The sequence below is a fragment of the Bicyclus anynana genome, chromosome 27 (assembly GCF_947172395.1).
Source record: "Bicyclus anynana chromosome 27, ilBicAnyn1.1, whole genome shotgun sequence".
Taxonomy (NCBI): Eukaryota; Metazoa; Arthropoda; class Insecta; order Lepidoptera; family Nymphalidae; genus Bicyclus; species Bicyclus anynana.
In genome coordinates, this window is record NC_069109.1 from 6,389,383 (window position 1) to 6,406,636 (window position 17,254).

Consider the following 17,254-nt stretch of genomic DNA (forward strand, 5'->3'; position numbering starts at 1 on the left):
TTTTGATCAAATTCCTCGTCAAATTTGTTTCAATCAGTTTTACTCTCAAGGTTATTTTTTATTTTTATTGTTTAAGATTGTATGTTTTTATGTCTTGTTTTTTGCATCATTTTCAGAATAAGAGCTGTGATAGACCAGTGGATAGATATGACCTCTGCTTCTGATTCCGGAGAGTGTAGATTTGGATTCTAATCCGGTCCGAGCATGCACCTCCAATTTTCAGCTGTGTGCTTTTTATGATTAAATATCACGCGTCTCAAATGGTGAAGAAAAAACATCGTGAGGAAACCTGCATACTAGAGAATTTTCTTAATTCTCCGCGTGTGTAAAGTTTGCCAATTGGGCCAGCGTGGTGGACAATTTGGCCTAAGCCCTCTCATTCCGAGAGGAGACTCGAGCTCAGCAGTGAGTCAAATGTGGGTTGATAATGATAATGATTTTGATAATATTTTAATGCCACAAAGATAGGAGCCAGCTCTCCTTTTCATAGCTCGCCGAGCCAAAAGCGAAGCCACATACGCTAACTGGGACCAATAGGGCAGTCAGTTAAGCAGATAAAAGAAAAATCCAAAAAAATATAGGTTACCCACAGAATAAAGAAGATACAGAATAAGACTTTACAAGCAGCGGGTGAAGCCGGAGAAACAAATCATCCAAACGTTACGTGTCTCCTTGACATTCGCTTAAACAAACTTTTACTATAATTTGTATTTCAAATACTGACTCGAAAATATATTCGTTTTTGAATTTTTGTATTTGGAGCTGCTTTCTTTAATCAGTGAGGTTACCTAAACAAGCAAAAGAAACAAGTTGGGAGTAATACAATATTGAATCATTTATTAATAAAACTATCGAGTATAAAAATCTATGGATAAAATATAATTTCAATATAATTAGATACCTACGTGATCCAAGAGTCTGCTATAACTAGATAAACTTCATTATAGGAAGACTGGTTGTTAGCTCATGCTCGTACCATAATTATGTATGGTAGCCAATTACGGAGTTTATACTATCGGTTTATAAAATCAAGTGTGTTTAACCATAACCGGCTCTCGTTTTTTAACGTATGTACGTATAAATAATTCTGTGACTACGATAGAAACTTAAACCATACAAAATAATGTAAATGAATGCCATATGCTTTTAAATTATACTACAGCATTTCTTGATGAGTACTGTTTACCAATAAAGAAATTAGGAATGAAGGTAGAAAACGCATGTCATTTCACAAATTACTTATTTTAAATTATGTATTGTTTGTTTATACGATTTTATATAAAATATATTAACCATATCTATTTGTTTTATAATTATTAATTAAATTTATTTTCATCAATATATGAAAAAGTTAAATGTAATTATTATTCGGTGTGAAATGACTAGTGATTTATATCCTCATTTTTAATTTGTTGGTAAACAGTAGGTACTGTGCTAAGTAAACGGTGGAGCTAGGGTGTTTTTGATATCTACATGACCTTTAATTTTCTTAACTCAACTAGATACTGATAGAAATGCTTTAATTAACAAATACGTAAGTAAGTATATTAAAAAGTACGACAGTTTCATAATTAAAATTTGACGTCGCTTACTCCTATTTGCCTACCACGTCTCTGGTGGAAAAGAACTTTTATATATTGTAAAAAATGTCTAACTTGTTTAAAATAATAGAGATTTAGTAAATATCTTATGCGCAAACTACTTAAATAGTATCATACAATGCTTATACTAAGTATCCATAATAATTGGCATAAAAATCCTTAAAAAATATAAACTCAATAACTTATCACAAAATAAGCAATTTCATTTAGTTTAGTGTAAAAAATGCGTGTACCATCTCTGATGATTTATTCGTTTTTCCAGATTCGTTGAATCGTAACTAAGTAATAAACATTGGTAAATTAGTCGTTAAGCTTTCTGAAATTTATCAATTTTCGGTTAAAACATTCTTAAGCGTTCTTTAGCATGATCCAGAAAATAGGGATTCATTTTTAGATCATTTTATTTTATTTCACCCTTCAGGCGGTGTTCTGCCTTAAATGTTGATTGATGGTAACTTTTTTTTTTTTTTTCGTAGGGGGGAAAATCCTCATGGACACCCGTTTGGGTAGTGCCGGACTCCTACCGGCTAAAAACCCTCCTACCTTCAAAAACGCTAGTGTACCTACCATTTAGCCTACCACCAGCGTCACTGCCTCTTTCACTTTCCCAGTTCCCTTTCATCCTTCTCCTTTGTTTTCATTACGCTTTCTAAATACATCTTAATTGCGTCCCATTTGTCACTCGCTTGCAACATATTATATTTATTAGGTTTTCAACCGTGATTTCCTGTCCTACCTCCTTTGTCACCTCCTCTCTTTCGGTTTTTGATGGTATCTGATAATGTAATGGTTAAAGTTATCTTTATAACCGACCGATTAAATGATCCAAAATCTGAGGATCTAAGAAACTGTCTGATTTCAGGGTTCCGTAGTCCACAAGGAACCCTTATAGTCCATCCGTCCGTTTAGCGCAGAAACGATTACTACTAGAAAGCTACTACTAGTAATTCGGCATGGGTATAAAAACAGTAGAAATGTAAAAAAGTCATAAAATAAAATCTTGATAAATATTTTTAGAGTTCTTCTCCTACATGTAAAGTAGGGATAAATTTTTTATTCGTTTATTTCATAGTATGGGGTATCTTTGTCAGTACTTTTGTGCACAATGGAATAAAGTGCTAACTTAATCTACGGAATCCTACACTGCGCGTGGCCCGACACGCACTTGGCCGGTTTTTATTTAGTTTTAGCAAAAAACGTTGTATGTTAAACACGAAAGTATTAAGGAGGCTTTCCCAGAACGAATTTTTCAAATGCGATTCTAGCATTTAAAGCTGCCATTCTTTTCTTACTACAGTCTTCCATTAACACTATGGGTTCGAGCGTCACCTTGTCAGCTGATTCTAAACCACATGCTTGCGATTTAAGAGATACCTCGGGTTTATGACTTAGCATATGATTTTCAAGTTTCATCGTTTCTTCTTCATTACGGAAAGTGAACTTTTCAAACTCTACCATTTTAGGCGATTCAGACTTAGATGGTATTGGTTTTATAATGCAATTTTTATTGGGTGTCGTTTCAGTAGGATATTGTATTTGCTTAACGCTGTTATAAGTTTCTAATATAAGCTTTCTTTGAACATTTTGTGTCCAACCTAAAGCCTGTTTCCTATCAGCTAAACGTTTCATAATTTGCGGCAAAACTACAGACTTTTCATAGATGTCTGGTCCTTTTGTGAAACCTATTTTTTCACTGTCATTTTTTACGATATGCCTCTTGCTATATACTTTCGTATCCAGTTTTACCGTTTGTAGTATTGGAATCGATTCGTTTTGGCAATTTGAACTATAAACTGATGGACTGTTTAAGTCAACTAGGCTTGCTTTTATTTCATGGCAGTATTTTTGATCTATTTTAGAAGAAAACGCCTTTTTATTTTCATTTAAATGCACATTATCTTGTGAAGTGTATGCTATTCGTTTATCGTCATGATTAAACGATTTTGCCATTAATTTTTCTGTTTTTAAATGTTGATAACCATTCTGTGTTATAAATGTTTCTTCGTTATTCTTTAGTTGATTTTGTATTTTATTATTCAATGATGTTTTCTGAGGTACATCAATGTCATGAGATATACGTGGTTTAATAGAAGATATCGGCACGGTTTCCTTAATTATTATAGGTGCTTTTAAAACTCGCTTCGGTCGCAGTACATTGTCTATCTCATCTTCGTACATAGGATTGGGCTCAGTGTATTTAAATTTCGGTGCAGGATCTATTATAAGTTTTGAAGAATAATCACGATCGAGGACTTTGACTTTCGTATTACTACATTCTTCCGTTCCATTTTCGGGATGTTCTTTCCAATGCGACAAATTTTCACCCTGTTCTGCTTTCTCAAATAACTTTGTGTAGTCAATGTTCACAGTTCCAATGTTTTCTATAGGTGTCATTTTATTTTTGTCATCACTATTTTTTTTAATCTCTGCCGGAGTGACGTAAATATTTTGAAACAAATCTAACAAGTCAAACTCAGATTTTTTAACTTTATCCAAAAACGATCCATGTAAATCTGGACTAAGATCGGATGAATTTTGTCGTTCATTATCAATGTCACAGATATCAACAAGTATATCCGTAGGTACATTTTCTTTTACGTCAACATTAATTTTCTCTGGCTCTAAAACGTCGTAAACATTAAAGTTTTTTAAAATTGGCGATAGGTTCTGAGTTGGGTTCATATTTAAGCTTTTATGCAACATCAAACGCCATATCTGTAACACAAGAATAGTAAAATTATTAGCATGATCCATGTAACTTTATATACGTCGTAAAGACAAGTAAAGCAAATAATTATAAAATCAAGTTAATTTATCCATACATATTGGAGGATGGATCTGTATGATTTTTATGAACTTATAATTTTGGCCCAGAGAAATGGAACGCGCAGCAACTACCTAAAGATTACCTACCTGCAGATTTTCCCTTTTGTTCTCTTAGAGAAAATATAAGTTTTTGTGTGAAGTCTAGGACCCATCATCATCATTAATATATCATCATGAAACCACAATCATGAGTCGTCTATAACCTGCGACTCGCCTAATATCATCCGTCTACCTGGTGGAAGAGGACCGATAGCATGATTAAGCTATCTTGTTTATTTTAAGAGTAAAGACAAAATTAGTAAAAAAAATCAAACTGTAATGTATGGGTTATTCAGTTTTCAGGTTGTATATGTGTTGTACAACACATATACAACTGGCTGGTTGTATTTATGATTGATTAATCAACTGACAGTACATTTCACTGACGGATAGTGAAAATATATAATTGATTATCGAAGGCTAGTTTTATTATCCAACATTTTACAAACAAATCCATTTACCGGTTTTGAGCGATTAAACAGTTAATAGAGATTTGCTGCAGTTCATCAAAAAGCTACATACCTAGCTAATTCGCACCGCCGCCACTTTGTTGTCGTAATTAAATACCAGTCAATGGCATAACATTTTAAATAAAATATTATTAAAATCGATACGAAAAACCGATTCAAAAACATTGTTTGACTACTGTACATCACTAGCCATCTGACGTTAAACCTAAACGTCATGATTTTATCATTAGGGCACACGCACATGAATGGAAAATGTTTACCGGAAATAAGTAGAAAACAAGTAAATAAAGTCCGGCTGCTCAGAGATTGCGTTACTGACATGATCGAATGAGACAAACATATTCAGTTACAATTGCCTCGTTTTTTGTCTAATTACCACAAAGATCAGTTGGCATAACCTTGAAACAGCCCAGTTCAACAACCTTGTACGCCAGTTCGAAGTTGCATCGCCCATCCAATCACGACCTTTCAGAAATGCAATCTCTGAGCGGCCGGACTTAAATAAAAAACAATATGGTAATTCATAATATAAAAGGGGTAGGGTAGGAGTAGGGTAAGGGTAGGGTAGGGGTAGAGTAAGGCTAGGGTAGGGGTAGTTGAAAGTTACCTATCGAGTTTCACGCGGACGAAGTCGCGGGCATCCGCTAGTATTTAATAATTATTAGATAACGTATGCGTGAAACTGTTTAGCCTATATGGCTTAAGATCATAAAAGTCCTGGTCCGATCGTTGAATATATGGTTTTTCTTTCTTCCAACAAATTCTAAGACACCGCCCCGAGTTGAGAGGTAGGTGTTTGCCACACCTTGGAGAGCACTTTAATCCATCTATTTCAGCCATAGTCAAACATCATTACCTATTTTATAGTTGAGGGAATCTAGAGCTTAGACCCACCACACCAATCGCAGTACAAAATATTTGGTTTTTCTTTACCTACGTATATTGTATAGTTATTATATTATTAGATTTAATTCTACATGTAACTTAGTTATAAAAAAATTCTGTTATGAGATAAAAACTTAACTTACACATATATGTAAATCTTGTAAAAACAGACGGTATGTCAAAACAAACACATATTATGATTTTTTTATTTACGTATTTTAATATACGTAATACGTATTGTTACGCGGACTGAATCCCGTCATTTGCGTTGGGCCTTGAAAATTCTAAAATTTAAGATCATTGTGAAATCAATAAGTATGATTAATAATGAACAGTTAAATGTAATTCTGGTTAACACTTTTGTTTAAACGTATTTTAACAAACATTCTATACCTTTATTTTCAAAACGATAATGATAATTATACCTTTTTATCTGCAATGATAAAAAATCTCTAATGGCCTGTATTCTTTTACTTATTTTGCTTGTTTGTGAAAAACACAACACCAAGTAGGTCAAGAGCACATGTAGCCTTTTGTATTTGTACTATTTTATTATTTTGAGAATGTAAATCCCATGAAAATATTATAAAGAAATACATAAAACCATAGAGTACATTGAATATAGGGAAAACACTGTGGAAAACACCAAAAGTTAGAACCGCAGACATAGAGATAGAGTAGAGACCACAGACCAAGGAACATATTTAGACATAGATCAGGGTCACTACTGTGTTAGATCGTTTTTGATCTATATCAGAGAGGTGCCATTTAGCGAGGCAGGTCCCTTTATAATTAGTCTGAGGGAGTTGTTGTAGCTATATGCCGTACAAACTACTTTAGTATTTTAGTCGAGTACGAACAATTTTTGGACAGTAAATCGAAAAATTGTTCATACTCGACTAAATACTAAAGTAGTCCGAACTAGACATAAATAGAAATAAAAGTTAATTTATGCTCTATGCCATGTCCAGCCCCTGATTCCTCTCAGGAGCACAGACGACAAATGAAGGTTAGGAGTATTAGTGTTCTGTGCCATGCCATGGAAGAATGTATAATCTTTATGAAGCAGCGCCATCTACATCCTGGATTTAAGATTCCAGGATAGTAAATTCAATTATTTATGGTGTGTCTGTATTATAATGTTTTTAGAGACCTAAACCGTGTAAGTACGAAAAAATAACCGAAAAAAAATATTATTATTTATCCTTTTAAGTTTTGAATGTGTTTGTATTTCTAAAGCAAAGAGATTATTAAAGAAAGACAGTAACTATACATTAATTTCAACGATGTCTCACATAGTCAATTGGCCTAGTGGTGCTAAACAAAGGTATGATCTAATGTCGTTCTGAGTTCGAGCCCGGGGGTAACAAAGGAAAACTTTTTGTCTTTTTTTTGTTTTTCTCAATTGGTTTTTCAACTATTACAAAATCAAAAGTCTTTCTCCTTTACAAAAAATAAGCAATTCTATTTTTATAAAATAATGGATACTATAATAAAATACCGTAGCTAGTTACTAGATGGCGCTATCACAGGAGTTACGAAAGAAGTTAGAGTAGCCTATCTATTTCCAATAATACACTGTAATCTTTGTTCTGTGCTTTATTTGTCGTCTGTGGTTTTGTGTATCTCATGCTCTGTGGTACATACAAATTATTTCGCTTTGCATTTTCATGGAAAATTCGAAAAAGATTAAGTTCTACTGCAAATACAATGTTTTCTAATTATATATTTTAGTAAGAACCCGTGTTATCAATAAACGATTTTGATTTGTACATAATTTTTAGCTATAATGATGTTTCGTATGTGTAAATATAGATTTAAGATTTTACGTGTTGCTAAAATGTTTGTGTTTGATATTATCTTTTTCGAGTGTTTTTAATTGTAAATACTGCTTGAAGATAAGATATATATAAAGGTAAATTAATTTCCTATCTAAATTGTGAATTAAGTGTATTATTATGAATGTTTTTCGTTTAATTTCAGTAGATTCAAATCAAGTCAATATCAAGTCAAAATAGATTCAAATCAAGTCAAAATAAACAAAGTTATGTAAAGTCAACTCTATCAGTGAGTAGAGATTCCACCACCGGTTCGGAAATCAGTTTCTATAGAGTAGAATAGGCAAGAAACGCATAACTTACCCTTTTTTTAATTTTCCTATTACCAATTTTACACTTCTTATTCATCGTAGTAGATTACCTACTTTTATTAATTTTCATCATTATCAACCCATATTCGGCTCACTGCTGAGCTGGAGTCTCTTCTCAGAAAGAGAAGGGTTAGGCCAATAATCCTACTACACTGGCCCAATGCAGATTGGCAGACTTCACACACTCAGAGAATTAGGAAAATTCTATGGTATACAGGTTTCCTCACGATGTTTTTCCTTCACCGTTTGAGACATGTGATATTTAATTTCTTAAAATGGACACCAAACAATCTATGGTTGGACAGATCAAATTTTTTTACACCAAATGACAAGTTAATCATACTATGGTCCAGAGACTGATCTCCGATAGACAAAAGAACAAGAGAAAAAAAAAATTACAAGTTTACCTTTGCTGGCCTATTTACTATTTTGGTTTTATTATCCCATACATAATGTAAGATATCCACCAGTAAGCACCGGATGACATTTGTTACATAGAATCTCAATTTCGTATATTTCACTAGCATAATTCAAAGATACTGAATAAAGCTGCCAGTCCACTGAAGCGGAGCTGAGAAACTGAGAAATATTAACCAATAGATTTATACAAAATCTATGCTCCTATTAAGTGGACAGGGAAGCAAGCTAATTTAAAAACTCATATAAAACCAGTAAGCAGAGCGGGGAAACGGAGCAGGAAATCACGTGCAGGGAAGCGGAGCAGGGAAGTTTCTTCAGTAAGTCACTTTGCTCCACAGATACAGTATTCAACTCCGCTCCTGTACTGTAATGTACTATTATTGTGAATGCTGCAATCTTTCAATAGTGAAAGAACTGTTACCTGCACCATCCTACATGAAACATATTGTAATAGGGCAATAGGCTTACTCTATCTTACCTCTGACTGCTAATAACGCCTGATAAGACCAAAAGGCTAAAACAATCCACTATAGAAGAGTTGTGTGGTGGAAAGAAATAACCAACGTATGACTTAATGTAGCGACCTTCAACCTAAAACATTTTTTGGAGACCCCTGAAGAGTCTAACATGGACCCCTGGGGTCCACCAGGACCAATTTGCAAATCTGTGCTTTAACTGTTTCAGATGGAGTCATCTTGCACCCGGTTCACACCGGCCGAGGGGGGAGCAAGGTTGGCCGCTTGCGCAGGCTCCAAGAACATCCTGGTGACGGAGCACACAGCCTTCATCTCCACCAGCGTGCTCATTGAGCATGCCTACAAGATCAGGGGGTGAGTGTTGATACTGGTAGTTGAGCTAAAGGTCATAGAGTTTTATTATTTATTAATTTTTATATTGGGTTGGTTGGATCAAAAGTGCTTTATGTTTGTATGTTTTTTTTAATAAATATATGTGTATATTGTTTAAGTGTATTTATTAATTATAAAAAATCATACAAACTTAAAGCACTAGTCCCAAAGTATGCATAGCTTGTGATATGCGTACTACAAATATGATTGATTGATTGATTGATTGAGAAATGAGGAGTCCGCAGAAGGACCAAAGTCACCGACATAGCTCAATGAGTCGCGAAGCTGAAGTGGCAATGGGCGGCAACATAGTTCGAAGAGCCAAAGGACGTTGGGGCCCCAAGGTGCTGGAATGGCGACCCCGCACTAGAAAGCGCAGTGTTGGCCGACCCCTCACCAGGTGGACTGACGACATCAAGCGAGTTGCAGGGCTTCGATGGGATGCAGGTGGCTCAGTATCGTGATGTTTGGAAGTGCCTACAAAAGGCCTATGTCCTGCAGTAGACGTCCATTGGCTGATATGATGATGATGATGATTACGCATGTCACAGCCTATTGGCTTATAATAAGTTACCTTCCTCTCCAGGCTTCTATCATCAGGTCGTCAGCGCTCCGTGTACGTGTCGCGACCGTCTCGCATAGAATGCGTTGCCCACGAGCTGACCATCCTGACTGACCTGGCTGTGACGCAGGCGCGGATGTATGAAGATGTGGTGGATTGGAGACAGGAGTTGGAGGTTAAAGAGGTATGGTCACTGTTTTGATTAATCGCAAACAGACAAACTGACACGACTGAGAACTTTGTTTTAAACTGAATGACCCACGACTAGCGAGAAACTATAAATAGTAATAAATAATAAATGATTTATTGAACAAAAAACATTTAACTTAACAAGAAACTATGTAAACTTTCAACCCCTATTTCATCCCTTTCTGTTAATATTTTTGCACGATTTATTTATAATAAATAGTCCACTAATTATTTTACAAAAATAAAACTCAAAACATGAACAATTTATATTAAAAAAAACTTCAAACCCATTTTAACCCCATAGGGGTAGAATTTTTAAAAATCTTGAATGACATTATTTTTAAGTATAGAAGTATAGACAACATGTGAGCCGTGATAGCCCAGTGGATATGACCTCTGCCTTCGATTCTGAGGGCTTAGGTTCGAATCCGGTCCGGGGCATGCACATCCAATTTTTCAGTTGTGTGCATTTTAAAAAATTATGTGTCTCAAACAGTGATGGAAAACGTGAGGAAACCTGCATAGCTGAGAATTTTCTTAATTCTCTGCGTGTGTGAAGTCTGCCAATCCGCATTGGGCCAGCGTGATGGACTATTGGCCTAACCACTCTCATTCTGAGAGGACACTCGTGCTCAACAGTGAGTGGACAATAGGTTGCTAATGATGAAAAATTTTGATATAGAAGTGCATTAGTTTTTAACCGACTTCCAAAAAGGAGGAGGTTCTACGTTCGGCTGTATGTATGTTTTTTTTTTTTTTTTTTTTTTTTTTTAATGTATGTCCAGCGATAATTCCGTCAATTGTGGACCGATTTTGAAAATTCTTTTTTTGTTTTGTAGGGTTTACTTCCAGGGTGGTCCCATTTTTTTCATGTCAGGATCTGATGATGGCATCCTGGAGAAATTGAGGGGAACTTTCGAAAGTTGTAGAGACGGCTAGTACGTTTGTTAGTGTTTCCATAAGGTATTTTAAACCACTACAACTTTATGAAGGTTTGGAGTTGGTCTGATGATGGAGCCGAAACACAGACGATGGAACTCGTCAAGGATTTACAGCAGTCACCCTTTGTTTGGGCTTGATTAATTTGTATTGATGAGTACTTTCCACCTATATGGGTTGTGACTGTATTAAGGGTCTGGTGATGAAGACGAGGGACAGTGAAGAGAACTCCTCGACGGCTCACAGTAGCTACCTTGTCTTTGGACTTGATAAATTTGTATTGATGAGAACTTTCCACCTAGATGGATTGTGACTGTATTAAGGGTCTGATGATGAAGACGAGGGACAGTGAAGAGAACTCCTCGACGGTTCACAGTAGCTACCTTGTGTTTGGACTTGATAAATTTGTATTGATGAGAACTTTCCACCTAGATGGATTGCGACTGTATTAAGGGTCTGGTGATGAAGACGAAACACAGTGAAGAGAACTCCTCAACGGCTCACAGTAGCTACCTTATGTTTGGACTTGATAATTTTGTATTGATAAGAACTTTTCACTTAGGTTGTGACTGTATACACGCAGTGGGTATGCTAACACTAAAAATAAAAAAATAAAAATTTTAATAAAAAAAATTCAACCGACTTCCAACTCACAAAATAACTTTAACTAAAAAGCAAAAAATAACATCCTACCTATGTGCTACCTTCTGATCAGTTTGAAGGCGGTGCCAAGCCAGTGTCGTGTTTTAATTAAAGCTGTTTCTGGAATAACCACATAAATTTTGTAGTTTAAACGTATTTAATTAAAACATCACTGGCTTGGCACCGCCTTCAAACTGATCAGAAGGTAGCACATAGGTAGGATGTTATTTTTTGCTTTTTAGTTAAAGTTATTTTGTGAGTTGGAAGTCGGTTGAATTTTTTTTATTAAAATTTTTTAATAACCCTTTGTTTCTCTTGCAGGTGCTGGTCTGTACTTCAGAAGTGTTAAAGAAAATATTGGAAGAGCAAATAATATCTATACCAAACATTAATGTATTAGTTATAGATAGCTGTCACCTCATATTTAAGGATGAAAATCTACAATATGTAAGTTTTGACCATTGACCTTTTATAATAAAAAAAGAATTTTTAAAATCAGTCCATAAATGACGGAATTATCATGGACATACATAAAAAAACATACATACAGCCGAACATAGAACATCCTCCTTTTTGGAAATCAGTTAAAAAGGATGCACAATCATATAGAAAATTTCTCTTAAAAACTGGCCAATTTTGCTTTTACAGTTTTAGAATTATTGGTAAAGAAAATTATATCTAAAGGCCTTTAAATATAGTCCAATATTCAATAAAATCCCAAATTCAGAGCAAATTCAACCTTGAGGATTAAGTTTAAGGTTGAATTTGCAAATGCGACTACTTGAATTGAGTGCCAAGAAGTTGTGTTTAGCACTCATTGAGTGGGGACGTTTTTTGTGTCCCAGATTGTGCATCCACTTTTTAATAGGAGACTGATGGTTAAGACACATTTTATTACGAACTAGAAGACCAGCGGCTTCACCCGCCTAGTTCCTTTCGTCGGAATACGGAGATATAATATAGCCTATGACACTCACAAATAATGTGGTTTTCTTTTGATAATAGAATTTTCAAAATCGGTTCAGTAGGTTCAAAGACTATACTCCTACAAACTCAGTTTTACATTTTTATAATATTACTATATATGAATAGCATTTTGACTGCCTCCGTGGTGCAGTAGATTTCCAAGACGGAGGTCCTGGGTTCGATCCCCGGCCGATTGGTCCAGGTCTGGCTGGTGGGAGGCTTTCCCGTGGCTAGTTACCATTCTACGGACAAGGACCTACCGCCGAGATTTTAGCGTTTCGGTACGATGTCGTGTAGAAACTGAAAGGGGCCCGGATTTCATTCTACTCCTAACAAGTTAGCCCGCTTCCATCTTAGATTGCATTATCACTTACCATCAGGGCTAACTTGTACAGAATGAAAAAAAATGTTTCCAATTGTTGATTTATGTGGGTGCTAAGATAGTTTCTGACTAATTATAATTACATATAATATATAATCCACCCATACACTAAAAACATCTATGTTCATCACGCATATTTTGTTGTTGAAATCGAACCCACTGTCTTTTATGCAGAAGGGAAGGCCACTAACCACTGCACTATCCATGAAACATGTAATTTTATTGTAAGATTTTTTTTTATTTCAGATAATGAAACTCTATAAGGAATGCGAGGGAAGCAAACCAAGGGTCTTAGCTCTCACTTATCCATTATTCACAGCACCAAAAGATGCTAACGACCAAATAGATGAAAACACAGAACAAAATCAAGAAAATGACACAGCAGATCAAGTGAATGCGAAAGAAGAAGTAGCAAATGAAATTAATGAAAGAGATGAAGTTAAAGATGAAATAAATGAAACTATAGAAATAAAAGATGAAATAAATGAAAGAGAAGAAGTGAAAGATGAAATAGATGAAGGCATAGATTTAAAAGATGATGGTTTTGATGAACAAAATGATATTGGAAACAATGTTACTAAACCACTAAAAGAAATGAGCGATGAAAATAAAGATGTAGATTCAAAAGATTTAATTCAAAAAAAAGATAACGAAACTGATCTTAGTAATAATCAAAAAGAAGATAAAATTGAAAAATATGAAGATAAAGAAATAGAAGGAAAAGATTTATTATTAAAGATAGACAAAGAGATTGACCTTGGTGATAATCAAAATGATAAAGATGAAGTTAAAGAAAAAGATGAAATAAAAGTTGATGAGAAGGTTGAGAAAAAAGAAGTAAACAAGAGTGTGGATATAAATAACATGGATGATTTCAATCTGTATGAGAAGTTGGAGTGGAAGATAGAGGAGTTGGAGAAAGAGTTGTGCTGTTGTATGGATTTGGCGGAAGACATTGACGGTGGAAAACGGTAAGTGACAAGATAATAACTTTACAGTTAAAAGTCTCTTTTTGGAAGGCTGTATGTTTGTGCTTTTACCTCAGACCAAATAATATGGAATTGTATTGTTGCCAAAACCAACACAATTGTCTGTCATTCTTTGAGGGGGATTACGTAAACTCGCACATCGAAAATATTTAGCACCAATAAATGTATTTTGTGTATATAGACTACTATAATATATTTCATTCGCAACACGTGTAAGTTTTACATAGATTAATAATCATATAGCTTAGACTGGTTACACATAATATTTGATTACTTTATCAATGTTTTGCAGTTCTAGCTGTAGATCCATTATTTATATATATAAATATATAATATTAATTATTATTACAAACGCTTTTACATTTTAACGATAACTCAATGTACCCATTTCCGGGAAAAAATCAGACAATATCAATAAAACAAAAACATACTCACTACACAGTCACTAAGTCAAATTATTCTTACGGAGTTATAGAAATCAGTTGTGAAAAGTCTTAAAAAGAAAATGAAAATTTTCTAGAAACAGTTTTTACAAACGCGTTAAATCGTTGATTATAATTAATCTTTGATAGAGCGGTAAACGTTTAGCGAGGCAGGTTCCTATATAATTTGTCTGAGGTCTCGACCCTTGAAGACCACAGTCCAAACTACAAGATTGCTACTTATCTATGGTCGGAGCATGGACTTACAAACTAAGCTTTCATAGAATGAGTTATATCAGTTAAATGAAGTGTATAGATGCAATAGTTTATTTTCAGGCTATCAGCGACTCTAACTAAACCAAAGGAACTAATAGTGGAGTACAGTCCCAAGCTATCTGCAGAAACTCTATCGGAGACATATGTAGACTTGGAGAACTATATGAGAAGTACAGTCACTTCTGCGTTGGATTTTATCAACGAACACAGGTGAATATTGTAAAATATATATTATTGTGAAATATATATTTTAAACCAAAAAAAAAATTGCTCTAACCAATTAATAAATATACAATTTGTCCATAGATACGACCCAACAGAGATCTATGGTGAGGATCTGTACGAAGAATTTGCGAACATACCCAATCCTACTGTGGAGCCCAAACATATATTGAACAACTTTTTGTATGTTCTTGACCAATTAGGTGAGTGTACAAATGGAAACACTTATAGGTAACTAGCGGACGCCCGCGACTTCGTCCGCGTGGGATTTAGTTTTTCACAAATCCCTCGGGAACCATGGAATTTTCCGGAATAAAAAGTAGCCTATGTGTTAATCCAGAGTAAAATCTATTTCCATTCAAAATTTCAGGCAAATCGCTTCAGTAGTAGTGGCGTTAAAGAGTAACAAACATCGATACATCTATACAAACTTTATAATATTAATTAGGATTAGGTACCTAGCTTTTCTAGTATGATCCTACCTAAGCAGGCCACAAACAACACGAGCCGCGAAGTTTAGTGTTAAAAAGGATCTCCAGATTCTCCTGGTAAGGTGATCTGCTTAGTTTTTTTCTGCAATACAATGGAATGGGCTCCTTTATTGTGAATCCATGGAATGCTAAAATATTCATATGTCCCTTAACTTAAGGCTAAAGCCATTTTTAAAAAAGTCAATTTTTCATACTTCTCAGCTCTTGTCTTGTTGTATACAATGAATGTGAATAAAAAGGAGTATAAAAATGCCTGAAAAATATAGTAATTCGCATAGTTAAAACACAACAGGAAATAAAGAAGCCTTTATATTATTATTTGTTTCATTTCTAGGTCCATATGCAGCTGATAAAGCAGCGTTTTCACTACTAATAAAGTTGGAAAAACTAAAAATCAAGGTTCCATATGAGAGACATTTCCTCTTACTATGCCTATGCACCTCTGTGTTTGTTAAAATAAGGTGTTATGCAGACATACTGTTCTCAAAATATACATCGGATTGGGAGAAAATAACTTCATTGTCTACACCTAAAGTTCTCCGATTAGCAGAGATATTAGAACAGTTCCAGCCTCCGGAAAACTCTAAGGAAACCGATGCTAAAAGTAAATCTGACAGAAGTAATATTGATACTACTAAAGTAAGTGAAAGTGTTAGTAAAAATGTTCCACAGAATATAAATACAGCTGATTTAAAAACTATTGAGGATAGTAAAGAAAAGAATGACGTTATAAACATAAATAAAAATGATACAAATCAAACAAACGAGATGAAAAGATCTAAGACTGATGAACTGTTAAATGCTATAGAGAAATGTGATTTTGTAACTCTAGGTAATAAAATTGAGGATAAAGTGAATACTTATGAGGCTAATTTAAAAGACTTGAATGAAATTGATTGTACTTTTGAAATTAGTAGTTGTGTTAAAAGAAAAGAGAGCGATAGCGACGGAAATAAAACTGACAGCAAAGTTGAAGAAACTGTTATTAGTAAAGAGAATATTAAAAATGAAGACCTTAAAAATCATTATGACAGTCCGGAAAATAGTGAAAATACCGTTAATATTCATAAGAAATTTAATTGTAATGACATTGAAAGCGAAGTTAGTGAAAATGATGTAAATACTAGTCAAGAATATAGTGAGAATAATCTTAACATCGATAAGCAACAAGAAAATAATGACAATTCAAATGAAAATGGGGAAATTAAAATGAACATCGACAAGAAACAGAATGATAATGACAATTCAGTTGAAGTTAGTGAAAATAATGTAAATATTGCTAAAACACACAATGATGATGATAAAATTAGTGAGATTAATATTGATAAAAAACAAAATGATAATGCAAGTGAAGTTACTGCTAAAGAAAATAGTGAAAACATTACTAATACAGAAAGTGATAATGGAGTGATAGATAGAACTAAAGGAGAAAGTGATAGTGATTTGATTGTAGATAGAAATAAAAAAGAAAATGATAGTGTAACGATTGTGGATAGAACTAAAACTGATAGTGCACGGGTGAATGATAGTGATAAGGTGGGTGATAACAGGGTGGGGTTGGGTAAACGTCACAGGGTGCGAGGTAGGGGGAGGGTGCAGAGAAACAATGCTACGAAGATGCTGCAGCTACAGCAGAATCCGGATGCACTGTGTGGGATTGTGTTTGTGAAGGATGCGTTGATTGCCAACATAATGTTCATGATGATTGTGGTAAGTGACACGATTTTTAAAAAATGCAAATCTTATTTCTATAATATCCTTTTTATTATTAAGTAATTCATTTTGATAATGATTTAAGTTTAGTTGAGTAAATAATGATGTAAACCTTAGTGTATGGTTTAAATAATTTATTATAGTACAAAAGGTACTATATCTGCTAAAATATAGAAGATAGATATATGCTGTCGCGACATTTTTATACAAAATTATGTGTTCT

At 34.3% G+C, this 17,254-nt stretch overlaps 2 protein-coding genes across 8 annotated transcripts in view; one reads left to right on the top strand and one right to left on the bottom strand.

The window, feature by feature from the left end:
* Nucleotides 1-815: 815 nt before the first annotated feature.
* On the bottom strand, nucleotides 816-6,463 carry LOC112046161 (uncharacterized). Of its 7 annotated transcripts, XM_052890272.1 has the most exons (4): nucleotides 6,247-6,463; nucleotides 5,965-6,095; nucleotides 4,515-4,659; nucleotides 816-4,316 (listed from the first exon to the last, which is right to left on the bottom strand). In XM_052890272.1, exon 4 carries the CDS (start codon nucleotides 4,302-4,304, stop codon nucleotides 2,823-2,825), a length of 1,482 nt encoding a protein of 493 aa, XP_052746232.1. In that variant the 5' UTR covers nucleotides 4,305-4,316; nucleotides 4,515-4,659; nucleotides 5,965-6,095; nucleotides 6,247-6,463; the 3' UTR covers nucleotides 816-2,822. The 7 variants fall into 7 exon arrangements, with proteins under 7 accessions (XP_052746232.1, XP_052746233.1, XP_023938449.1 ...); XM_052890273.1 differs by lacking the exon at nucleotides 5,965-6,095; XM_024082681.2 differs by lacking the exon at nucleotides 4,515-4,659.
* A 1,013-nt stretch (nucleotides 6,464-7,476) lies between these two features.
* LOC112046162 (endoribonuclease Dcr-1) overlaps nucleotides 7,477-17,254 on the top strand; it is a 62,434-nt gene continuing 52,656 nt past the window's right edge. The window contains exons 1-8 of the mRNA XM_052890278.1: nucleotides 7,477-7,736; nucleotides 9,075-9,220; nucleotides 9,825-9,984; nucleotides 11,892-12,017; nucleotides 13,165-13,889; nucleotides 14,666-14,815; nucleotides 14,912-15,030; nucleotides 15,653-17,028. Coding sequence (XP_052746238.1) covers nucleotides 9,075-9,220; nucleotides 9,825-9,984; nucleotides 11,892-12,017; nucleotides 13,165-13,889; nucleotides 14,666-14,815; nucleotides 14,912-15,030; nucleotides 15,653-17,028 — 2,802 coding nt within the window. The 5' untranslated portion in view covers nucleotides 7,477-7,736. The remainder of the gene's footprint in view (nucleotides 7,737-9,074; nucleotides 9,221-9,824; nucleotides 9,985-11,891; nucleotides 12,018-13,164; nucleotides 13,890-14,665; nucleotides 14,816-14,911; nucleotides 15,031-15,652; nucleotides 17,029-17,254) is intronic.